The sequence below is a fragment of the Loxodonta africana genome, chromosome 16 (assembly GCF_030014295.1).
Source record: "Loxodonta africana isolate mLoxAfr1 chromosome 16, mLoxAfr1.hap2, whole genome shotgun sequence".
NCBI classification, from domain to species: Eukaryota; Metazoa; Chordata; class Mammalia; order Proboscidea; family Elephantidae; genus Loxodonta; species Loxodonta africana.
The window spans coordinates 12492748-12505559 of NC_087357.1; the positions used below are offsets into that span (position 1 = coordinate 12492748).

Genomic DNA, 12812 nt, shown 5'->3' on the forward strand with positions numbered 1-12812 from the left:
CTGAAGATGAGGTTTACATGTGTTAATGATTCTGTAGAGAGAAGCTGGGATTCTTTTTATGAATGCTGGCTTCTACCCCATTACCTGTAACATCCGCTCTTTCACATACTCACAGAAATTAAAGATGACCAGCCCATTCCCCTTAGGGCATTCCAGCCGTCCCCTACCTTCCTTATCAGGTTACTATGTCTTTTGTTCTGAAAGACTGAATGACTGAGTTTCCTATTTGAAAGTCAAGTAGACTTGATCTCTTTTAATCCAAGGCCTAAATTTGTCTTTATTTCTTCCTAATATTCTAATGTAATTTCCACCTCATTGTATTTATACAATTTTGAATATTCAGCTATGATTTGCATTGCAGAAATGAATCAACTGAACAAACATGAAAGTGCAAAGCAAAATTACTTGAAAAATACCAGGTATTCTTAATAAACATTGTCCTTTTATTAAACTACTAAATTTCTTCCCATTTAACTGTTGTGATTATTTTAAGCAACTGCATGAGCCTTGAAACACTTCTCCACCTCTCTAACCCAGGAACCCTTTTCAGAAAACAAGAAATTCTCACTCTCCTCCACTGAACACTCCTCTTTGGAGGGGCCTTCTGACACGTACCCAGAGGGGTCTGCTCTCCGCACAGAGAATCCCAGATACAGAAGAAAATGGCGTTACTAGCAACATACTCTGTTTAGCTTTGCCTCTATACTTTGTATTAAAAGACTAAATAGAGTTATTTTTGCCTTTAATATTGAATACGCTTTTAATCTTAATATTGAATATGCTTTTTTAAACTCGTTACAATCCTCTCCTGTCCCCCATTTCTTACAAGATTTTAATGCACTCCAATATGGGGCAAGACATCCCCCTCTTGAGAATCACTGAACCAAAACTTAATCTCTGAATTACAATTCAGTATAAAGTTCAATAACTAATTTTGAGGAAACAGTATTCAATTTAAATATAGAAAGATATTATCTTGTAGAAAAACAGCACAGATAGAATACATATTACAATACTGAATACTTTCTCATTATTTAACCAAATTATTGAAACTTCCTACTTGAAAACTAATGGCAAAGACTTGTTTTTAAAGTGACTTGCTGAAACTATTATGAAATGCATCTTCTACACAGTTCATTATAGTAACAAATCACATTGTTTTCCTTCGTTAAAGTGTTTTCTTCAGTTGTACCCTTTCTCCCAAGTATTCTCAGACATTTAGAACTTGAATTTTTAATTTTTCTAAATGAATTTTTATCACTGTCTATTCAGTTTAGCAACTTGGAAGTGAATCTTATAAAATATTAAATAAAAATTACCTCCCATAACAAACATTTTTCTGATTGATACCACAAAATACAGAGATTTAATAGGAATATAAAATAGCCATTCCTATAATATTTCAAATGTCTTTATTCTCCCCAATGCCCACTGGGTGAAACTGCTGTCTACTCTGAAGCTAGGCTGATGAATATGAATATGTCCTGAACTTCAAAAATGGCTTTAGAGAAACTATAGATGCATTTCTTCTCAAATTAGAAAATGATTTCCTGGACCTAAGAGACTGAAAAGTAAAACAGAAAACAGCTACTCCGAGGACCATCACCAAGTGTTTAAATGAAATCCCTCAGGGCTGAGGAGGTTTACTCTCTCAACAAGGCACATCCTTTAACCCTTTACACCGGTGATGCCAGGGAGGCGCCCCATCCCCATGGATGTCAGTATTCTGCATCGATTCTCTTGGCGATGGTGTTGAGCTGGATATTTGAAGTTCCTTCATATATTGTACCTTAAGCAGAAAGGAGCAAAAGGGACAATTAGGAGAGGATCCCTGGTAAGAGTCTATGCAAGAAACAGCTTTGCAGATATTGCCTCCGTGTTTGCTATACAGCTATTGTTAATAACATCATTCATTGTCCCCTAAACATGGTACTATTTGACAATTTAGAACACGTTAATGAGAATTTAATGCAGGCAGAAGCTCCATTCTCTTCAAGAATTGGTACCTGTTCTTCTTTCTGATATCAAGAATTATATAAGCTATTGGGCTTTATTTTTTGCTCCGGCTGCTGAAAAGTGCCAAGCTTACCAGATTAGCCCAGATGGTTCAGTACCTTTGCTTTCTCTTCCTTTTCAGACTTTGGTTTCATGTTTTAACAACTAGATGGCAACTTCACGCATTTTATTACAAACCGACCCAAACCCTTTTTGTAAAAAGGAAATGTATAAATCCGTAAACAAAATGAACAATGTCAGCAGTTACCAAGATGCTCTGCAGAAAGCTTTACATGCCAACTTCCTCCCCTTCTACCAGAGGCCAATAAATTAGAGAGCCAAAACAAAGCTTCTGAGGTTTATGTCATTTAATTATTATTTTAAACCTCAGGATATACTACAAACACAACTCTGGAATGGGGTTCAAGGGACTCCTTCTTGATAATTGTACCACAACCCCCCAGCCCAGATCTTTCACCCAGAAATATTTAGTAGGAAGCTCTGTGTTAGCTGCTGGGGCTGTGACACTGAAAAAGGGCACAGTTTCCATCCTCAGTACAATATACCAATATAATTACTATATTTTTGCAAATGAGAAAACTAAGGCTCGTTTAGGTTAATTAATTTGCCCTGATGATGTGTCTGACACCTGGGATTTAAACCCAGGTCAGTGTGCCTACACTGGAGTTAACCCCAATGCTGCCTCTCACGTGGAAGAGGAACAAGATGCTCGGAGGGTGGGACAGGTGCCACCATGCAGGTCAGCACGGGGTTGTCCCCAGCTATGCAAGAGGAGCCATCGTGGAAAGAGACTTGAGTACATATCAATATTCACGTAGAGAAATCAATCCAGTGTCTCCATTGCCTAACTCTCTTGCTAAATTTTGCCTAAGAGATGGCCATTTTCCTTTTGGTTTATAGGATTTCAGATTCGGTAGCAAAGAGTTGAAGTTTCTGGTTCCTGAACTACCAACGTGTAAGTTTAGACTGTTACTAAGGGACAGGCAGTTCTCAGAGCTGTTGGGTCTCTGTCATCTCCTCTGGGGTGAGCACTGAAACGCTCATGCTTGACTGGGCACCTAACTTCTGAATTGAGAACGATACCTCCAAGAGTACTCAACTATACTAAGCATAAATAGCAACATTTTTAGTAAACATTTGAAAAATGAAGACAATAGGTTTTGCTGCAGCTTATTAAGGCATTTAAAAAGATAATTTGATGTTTTAAAAAATATGAGTCCAGAGTTTTGAAGGAAGAAATGGGGAAAAATCCCAGAAATCAGAAGAAAGCCAATAAACGTATCTTGAAAAGATTAAAATTGCCTTTGCCTAAGTCCCAACCAATTGCCTAGGTAGCAGTAATACAAAAGAGAACAAACATAACAGGCCAAACCCCTAGAAGCAAATAAAATAAAAAATAAAATGTAAAAACAAAACTATTTACCAATCTTTGCATCTCGGAAGAACTTTTCCACGGGATAATCTTTGGTGTAGCCTACTCCCCCCATCCACTCCACACATTTACTAGTCGTCTGTCCTGCAATCTATCAAAAACAAGCAGCAAGTCACACACAGAAACCATACAACCTATGCACTGTAGACATTTCTGCGTAATGTTTTTGGAAACAGGGATTCACTGTTACTGGCACTTGGGGGGACTGAATATATTTTATGTACTGCGTTGTCTATTACGCCCCAGGCTGTATTTCAGGTTTGTAAGATATGCCATTAATTCACAAAATTCCTATCTTCTTAAAAAAACTAGGGTACTGTTCAGATCCCTACATTTGCTGACAAGCATCATTTATTAGGCAAACATTTATCGAGTGTCTTCTTTATACTGTACCCATTTCCAGCCATGGGGTGTACAGTGATGAGGGCTGGCCAGTTACTGCATTCTTGGCCCTGGTGGGCATTTGGAGACCCTGACAATAAACCAACAATCACATGATGTGATAAAGGATATAGGGCAAAAGGGTAGCTTGCTAGAACAGCTGGCACAATTTTGATGGGGAATATTCAAATATTACGAACCTTACACCTTTCACATCATTTCCCATGTAATTTACTTTGCCCCAACTTGAAGTCATGGGCTTGACACGAACTTCAAGCTGAGGGTCACTGTTATTGGTTGAACTGTCACCCAAAAATATGTGTTTTAAATCCAAACCTCTATGCCTGTGGTTAGAATCCCATTTGGGAACGGGCTTTGTTATGTTGATGAGGCAGGATTAGTGTAGGCTGTATCTTGAGTCAATCTCTCTTGCGATATAAGAGTTTAAACAAGCAAGTGAGAGAAGCAAAGATAGGTGAAGACTGATGCCAAGCCACATGGAAATCTCCAAGGAACCAGGAAGCAGAAGCTGAAGAGACAATGACCTTCCCCCAGAACTGATAGGAGAGAAAAAGCCTTCCCCTGTAGCCAGAGGTCTCTGAATCTGGATTTCTACCATTCTAAACTGTGAAAAAATAAATTTCTTGTTTGTTAAAGCCATTCGTTCGTAGTATTTCTGTTACAGAAGAACTAGAATTTGGTACTAAAGAGTGGGGTGCTGCTCTAACAGATACCTAAAATGTGGAAGCGGCTTTGGAACTGGGTGAAGGGTAGAGGCTGGAAGAGTTTTAAGGTCCCTAGTAGTAAAAACCTAGATTGGGCTGAAGAGACTGTTGGGAGAATTATGGATGTCAAAGGTAATTCTGGTGAGGGCTCAGAAGGAAGTGAGGAGAGCCATAGAGAGTCTCTGTCGTCTTAGAGAATACATATGGCGCCAGCAGTAGGATGTTGCTAGAAATGTGGATGTTTAATGTGCTTCTGGTGAGGGTTTAAAAGGAAATGAGGAACATGCGATTGGACAGTGGAGGAAGGGTGATGCATTTTATGCAGTGGTGAGAACATGTCTGAATTTGTTCCTATGTTTGGTGGAAAGTAGAACTTGTAAGTGACGAACTTGGATATCTGGTTACGGAGATTTTCAAGCAAGATTTTAAAGGGGACAAATGGCTTCTCCCTGCCGCTTATAGCAAAATGTGAGAGGAAAAAGATGGACTTAAAAAGGAACTGTGCAAAATGAAAACAAAACTTAAAAAATTTGGAAAATTCTGTTGTACAAACTAGGACACATGTCCTAGAATGTTCACCAAGGACATGGTTACACAATCTTTTGTTAAACAGATTAAGCCTGTGACTGACAGATCTAGCCAGTTACCACAGCAGAAAACCCATCAGCTTAGACTGAAGGGGACAGAGAAAGAACAAAAAGAACGCTGTCTGCTCTTGGAATTCTACAAGCAGGCAACAGGCCAAGGGAGCTACATTTGTTGTCCTTCGAGAAAAGAAAAAGACCATCCCTGGAGCAGCTCAGAGATCAGCAGAACTGTTGGAAGGAGTATGGGAAGCAGGGCCTTCTCGCTTTCACAGGGTGGGGCCACAGCCTTCTAGGTTTCAAAGAATAGGATCTTTGCCAACTTGGTTCTGGAGTGTGCGGCTGCAATTAAGGTGTGCCAGGGAAATGGGGCCGCCACCCAAAGCTGAGAGGGAGGGGCTGCCATGCTCAAGGGGCAGACAGATGGGGCCTGCCAGGCCCAGACAGACTAGGAAAATGGGGCCACCCAAAGCCAAGAGAACAGAGTTACCATCCCAGTGAGCCTGGAAGGCAGAACTAAAGCCCAGGGCTACAGAATCTGGAGGGCAAGGTCATTGCCAGTGTCATGGATTGAATTACGTCCCTCCAAAAATGTATGTACCATCTTGCTTAGGCCATGATTCCCTGTATTCTGTGGTTGTCCTCCATTTTGTGATTGTAATTTTATGTTAAAGAGATTTAGGGTGGGATTGTAACACCCTTACCAGGTCACATCCCTGATCCAATATAAACGGAGTTTCCCTGGGGTGTGGCCTGCACCACCTTTTATCTTACAAAAGGTAAAAGGAAAAGGAAGCAAGCAGAGAGTTGGGGACCTCATACCACCAAGGAAGCAGTGCCAGGAGCAGAGCGCATCCTTTGGAAGTGAGGTGCCTGTGCTGAGATGCTACCAGACCAAGGGAAGACTGATGCATCACAAGGGCCTTCCTTCAGAGCTGACAGAGAGAAAGCCTTTCCCTGGAACTGACCCTCTGAAGTCGAACTTCCAGCCTACTGGACTGTGAGAGAATAAACTTCTCTTTGTTAAAACCATCCACTTGTGATATTTCTGTGATAGCAGCACTAGATGACTTAAGATAGCCAGGTGGTCTCAGAGAACAGATCATTATTTTCAAGCTTGAGAGCTAATGTAAATTGTTCTGCTGGGTTTTGGACTTGCTTGATGCCCATTATCCCTTCTTTCCCACCAATTTCTCCCATTTGTAATGGAAATATCTACCTCGTGCCTGTTTTACCACTGTATTTTGGAAACAGATAACTTGTAATCTAGATTTCACAGGTTCACACATGAAGGGGAGCTTTGCCCCAAGATGGAATACACCTAAAGTCTTACCCGTATTCGATTTAGATGACTCAGAAGATAAGATTTTGGACTTGGAGAAGATTTAAGACTTTTGGGATGATACAATCGGGTGAATGTGTTTTGCATGTGGAAAGGACATGAATTTGTAGGGACCAAAGGGTAGAATGTTATGGATTGAACTGTGTTCCCAAAGATATGTGTTTTAAATCCTAACCTCTATGCCTGTGTATATAATGCATTTGGGAATGTCTTTGTCACGTTAATGAAGCAGGATTAGTACAGGGTATATCAGAGTCAAGGTCTTTGAAACGTAAAAGAGATTAAACAAGCAAGCAGACGTGAAGAAGCAGAGAAGCAGAGGTGGGGGAAGACCGATGCCAAGCCACATAGAGATTTCCAAGGAACCAAGAAACAGAAGCTGAAGAGACAAGGACCTTCTCCGAGAGCTGACAGACAGAGAAAGCCTTCCCCTAGAGCCACAGGTCTGATTTTGGATGCCTACCATCCTAAACCGTGAGAAAATAAATATCTGCTCATTAAAGCCACTCACTTGTAATATTTCTCTTATAGCAGCACTAGATGACTAAGACGTTCACCCGTGGGTTTATGACAGGTATTCTATGTAAACTGGGCTATTTGGTTCCCTCTTAAAACTCTGTGGAAATATCAAGATTCACAGAATCGAAGTACTTGCCCATGGCAGCTTTACTTTTTGCTTCTCTGTCAGAGGAGCTGGGAAGTTCGTGGTATTTTACTTAAAAAACAAACTCTCAACCAACTCCTGATAGGCACATACCTGAAAAAAACTAGAGCTGCACTACTCATTTTTCATTTTTACCTCTGATGCATAGTATTTGGCCATCGATGCTTCTTTGATAATTGGTCTTCCAGCTTCTAGAAGCCTAGCAGCGTTGTATGTCAGCAATCTGGCAGCTTCCAGCTGAGTGGCCGTGTGAGCCACTTGGTGTTGGAGACCCTGGAACATTCAGGACCAAGGCAGAGAATTAGAATTTCCAAAAATGCTCCCTCAAAGTCTGGCCTGGCTACAGAACATTGCTGGACTTGAATACAACTCAAAGGAAATTCACATGCATCTTTTAAATCCTTTAAAATCTGCAATCTAAAATGAAATATGACACTGCATACATTGTTAAGCCCTCTTTTCTAAGAACATTTTCAAAGTTCATGTAATTCTTTATGATTGTCAAGATTTAAATAATAAATTAGCACAAAGTTAGGTTTAAAAATTTGACTGTTATATTTAGCAATTATTTCCACTCCTTTTTAAGATCGAAACTGAGCTTAAGTTAAATCCCAGCAAAGCAAAAATTTGAGTGTATTCTTCATCTGTTCGATTTGAAAAAAATCATGACTCTGCATATGCCTTGAAGGCATTAAAAGATGTTAGTTGCAAAGTAAGGAAGGAATATTTGATACACCATGTTTTTTCCTTCAAGTAATGTTATTAAAGTGATTCTACTGCAATATCCATGAACAGGAACCAATTTCTTCAGGATTATAGAAAACACGATGATGACTGTTAAAAAGGCACGCTAAAGAAAGTACTAACACCCTGAAATTTGAGAGGGGAGAGTAAGTGCATGCTACATGACAGCCCAAAAAGGAATGAGAATATTAAGAGTTTACAGCTAGAAACAGTTTTCTGGAAATGGAAGACATAGGATTTATTAAAAATGGAAATGTCCATTTTCTCAACATCTTCCGTGTAGGAACTTGATTTGGTGTGTGCTTTTGCTGTGTATATTCTCAAAAACAACAACAAACAAGATACGCCAATCCAACAGTTTCTACATGTACAATTCAGTGACAGTGTTTACATTCTTTGAGTTGTGCGATCATTCTCACCCTCCTTTTCTGAGTTATTCCTCCCCCATTGATATAAACTCCGTACCCTCTAATTTACCCTCTAAGTTTCCTCGCCGATCTTTCCAGTTGCTGTTGTCATTCTGATCCCATATAGATAGTTCTTAAAAGAGCATAAGGCTCAAGGTAGACATTTTTTCTAGTTAGGCTAAAGCACTATTTGGTTTTAAGAAGACTTCAGGGGACATTTTTGGCTTAAGGTTTAAAGATTATCTCAGGGCAATAGTTTCAGGGGTTTATCTAGCCTTCATGGCTCCAGAAAATCTGGAGTCCATGAGAATTTGAAATTCTGTTCTGCATTTTTCCCCATTTGATCAGGATTCCTCTATAGAATCCTTGATCAAAACGTTCAGTAATGGCAGCAGGGCGCCATCCAGTTCTTCTGGTCTCATGGCAAAGGAGGCAGTTGTTTATGGAGACAATTAGCCACACATTCCATATCCTCCTCCTATTCCTGACTCTACTTTTTCCTCTGTTGCTCCAGAAGAATAGAGACCAACTGTTGTGCCTTGGATGGCCATTTGCAAGCTTTTAAGACCCCAGGCACCACACAACGAACTAGGCAGCAGAACACAGTAATAAACACTTTACTAGGCCAATTAACTGTTTTACTGTGTATATTCCCAACAACAACATAAATTTAAATAAATAAAATTTAAAAATAAGTAAATTATATATATATTTATACATATAATGTATATATAAAAGAAACGTTTCTTGTGCCATCCATCTAAATATTCATTGAGCACATACTATGCGCCCGGCACTGTGCTGAGCAAGGGAGATACCTCACCGGACCATACAGTCAGAGTTCCTTGTTCTCATGAGTTACATGGTCCAGCAGGGGGAACAGACGATTAAATCACTGCAATACTGTGTGACGAATGTTAAGACGGGGAACCTTGGTAAGGTAAGTACCCAATAATCTCAGGAACAGCTTTCCTAATCAAAGCAAAAAAAAAAAAAAGATAAGCTGGAAAAAAACAGCAGTGTTTGCAAATATCCTATAGACTCTTCTTTTTTCCTGTCTGTAATATTTGATGTGTACAAAAGGCCATGCCACATATATGCAGGTTATGAAGCGTAATAATAAACTGAACACCCATCAATCCACTACCAAACTTATGTGTAAATATTTTTTTCCTTATGACTTGTCTTTTCACTTTATAGCATCTTTTGAGGAAAAGAAATTTAGTAGTTAAATTCATCAATCTTATTATCCTTTATTTATTTAGTTTTTGCATCTTATTTACAAAATCTGTCCTACCCTAAGGTCATAAAGATGGTCTCCTAAAACTTTTTTTTTTTTTAATTTTATTGCGTTTTAGGTGAAAGTTTAAAGTGCAAATTAGTTTCTCTCCTAAAACCATGAAAGTGTTGCTTTCTACATATCTTTCATACATCTGAAATCTATTTTCTGTGTATGGTGTGAGGTAGAGATCCACTTTCCTTTCCATGTGGGAAGACCTACTATTCACACTCAATAATTTGCAACGCCATCTCTATCATACATCAAATTTTCATACATGGTGGGTCTATTTCTGGGCTTTCTGCTTTGTTCCATCAGTCAATTTATCTATTCCTACTAATATCATTGATCTAGAAATTGTTTATGGCTTGTTACGTGGAATTCAGAGATTCTGATTATTTCTGAAAAGTACATTCAATTCAATTACACCCATGGTTGCCATCCATGTTGTTGATTCCAATTACTACAATAGGGACCCTGGAAGGCAAAGGGGATCTGGCGTGTCTCCTGTCCTGCAAGCACTCACCACCTTTAGCTACTGGTTCCCCAAGTGCACTGTGGACACAGGGCCTGGCATGCAGAACATGCTCGATAAATCAATGCTGAATAAAAAATGAAACAGATAAGCGGGACTAGGCCTGGCCCCTACTTCTATGCAGCTTATAGTCTACAGGAGAGGAAGATTATAAATGATGACATACAAAGCAAAAAACAAGCCACACTAATGTGGTAAAGTGCACTAGTAGAAAAAAAACCTATAAACTTCAACAAGAACTTCACAAATGTATACAGTTAACAATGCTGCTTTTTAAAGATCAAATTTCTCAAAGTTTTTATTTGACGCATAACCAAACTCGCTGCTGTTGAGTCAATTCTGACTCACAGGGACCCTAAAGGACAGAGCAGAACTGCCCCCACAGGGTCTCCAAGGAGCAGCTAGCAGATTCGAACGACTGAACTGTTTGATTAGCAGCTGTAGCTTTTAACTGCTGCACCACTAGGGCTCCATTAAATATATAAAACCAAAAAAAAACCAAACCCACTGCCGTCGAGTCAATTCCGACTCATAGTGACCCTATAAGACAGAGTAGAACTGCCCCATAGAGTTTCCAAAGAGCGCCTGGTGGATTTGAACTGCTGACCTCTTGGTTAGCAGCCGTAGCACTAAACCACTACGCCACCAGGGTTTCCAATTCAATACATAGGCGTTGTTAAAAATGTGTTTATGATTGTAGCTATAAGTGCACCTGGCCACTTCCCCACATATATAAGGAAACGCTGTTTCCTTTGTACAGGTGAGATCAAAAGTCTCCCTCAAGCCAACTTCGTATTCTGTCCCTGTTGTAGCAATCTATGATCATGCTGGCTCTGAGAACACACTCTCGTATAATGAAATGAAAAATTATTAGACTGGGAAAAAAACTATAATTTTCGTACCTTACTAGCTGTATGACGTCGGGAACGCAATCTCCACCTACCTCAGTTTCCTGTAAGCTGGGGATGCAACATGCAAGCCCCCACAGTACAACAAACTGACAGACAAGTGGAGGTATTTACCATGAATATGCCATGGACTGCCCAAAGAAGGAACAAATCTGTCTCGGAACAGTACAACCAGAATGCTCCTTAGAAGCAAGGATGGCGAGACTATGTCTCACATACTTTGGACATGTTGTCGGGGGGATCAGTCCCTGGAGAAGGACATTATGCTTGGTAAAGTAGAGGGTCAGCGGAAAAGAGGAAGACCCCTCAATGAGGTGGACTGACACAGTGGCTGCAACAACGAGCTCTAGCATAACAACGATTGTAAGAATGGTGCAAGACCGGGTAGTGTTTCGTTCTGTTGTGTGTAGGGTTGCTATGAATCCAAACCGACTCGATAGCATCTAATAAAAGCAACAACAACAAGCTGGGGATGATAGCCCTGGCTTGTGGTGTGCACTAGCCAGGCCTGCCATCCTCGGTCCTTCTAGGCCTTGAACTGACTGTGCACAAGGCCTCTTCATCATTATATAACCTGAGGGCAACGCAGCAAGGTGGAACTGGGGATGTAATAAGAAATTGTATTTAGAATCAAGAGTTTCTTAAAGGGAGAGTCTGCAACCATGGAAGTCAATTCTGGAACCTGAGGTGATGTGCTGGAGGTCACGAATGCTTGGTAAGCTGCCACACCAGGTTTCCGCCCACGTCAGTACCCACAAACCCTAAGGGCCTGGGGAGCCCCAGGAAGCCTTGGTCGTTGGACATTCCCCGGCCAGTGTTTCCCGATGTGTTTGACTGACAGCATCTCATTTGCACTTAGTGCAGCAAACTGGAGCTTCCATGAGCTGTAGGTGCCAGAAGGTAGTCCTCTGAGAACGACTGCATGGCTATGGCCTAATCAGGGAGCCACAACAAGAGTTCTCATTTACTGAGTTCCCATTTACTGAGCACTGGTTGTAGCCAGGTAGTGTGCAGAGCGCCTTACACAGACCTCTAAAGTCACCCTACAGAGTAGGGGGTATTGTCCTCGTTTTACAAAAGAGGCAGCTGAGACTTACAGAGGTGAGGTAATGTGCCCAAGGGCTAAAGCCAGTAAGCAGAAGAACCAGGATTTGGACCCTGGAAATCTGACCCCAAACCCTATACCTAGAACTTACGAAGCAGTAAGGAAACAGCCCTAAAGTTCTCGCCAGGCTATCCTGACTCATGCCACAGCTGGCCCTTAAGGACTACTGTTGTGCTCTTGGTGAAGGTTAAGGCATTCCTAAGTGCGCCTCCTGAGGCCAATTCCTGCCCCCACCCCCGCACTAGAATCCCTCGGGGGAGATTCTCTCCATGTTTTACAACACAGCTCTTCATTAACGGGAAGGTGGGAGCAAGCACACAGAAAGGCCCTAATGATGACATACCTGAAAATCAAATACTCTTTTCCCAAATTGTACCCTTTCTTTAATGTATGGAATAGTGTAGTCAAAACATCCTTGTGCCAATCCCAGCATCTGTTAAAAAAAAAAGACCAGAATCTCTTATTTTGTTACAAGTTTATGCTTTAATTAGGAGCCCTGGTTGTAAATTCCTTACAGGCAAACTGCATCACTGGGCAGGGGAGGTTTAGAGGTACTGAGGTGGTGAGGTGTGTGTTAGGAACACACCTTCCCCCACTGCCTATGGACAAGCGAACTTCCTGTGAAGGGGAGACCCCTGGCATGACTCCATACAAATGTGAGTCTACTTCAGGTAGCGCAGAGGTAGGTCT

General features: G+C 40.8%; 1 protein-coding gene across 3 annotated transcripts in view; it reads right to left on the minus strand.

Annotated features, from left to right (window-relative positions):
- Positions 1-422: 422 nt before the first annotated feature.
- The window catches only part of ACADSB (acyl-CoA dehydrogenase short/branched chain), a 55363-nt gene continuing 42973 nt past the window's right edge, over positions 423-12812 (minus strand). For all 3 annotated transcript variants that reach the window (XM_064269218.1, XM_023559802.2, XM_010599221.3), the window contains 4 exons: positions 12466-12555; positions 7280-7417; positions 3440-3539; positions 423-1789 (listed from right to left, as the gene is read on the minus strand). In XM_064269218.1, coding sequence (XP_064125288.1) covers positions 1719-1789; positions 3440-3539; positions 7280-7417; positions 12466-12555 — 399 coding nt within the window. In that variant the 3' untranslated portion in view covers positions 423-1718. The remainder of the gene's footprint in view (positions 1790-3439; positions 3540-7279; positions 7418-12465; positions 12556-12812) is intronic.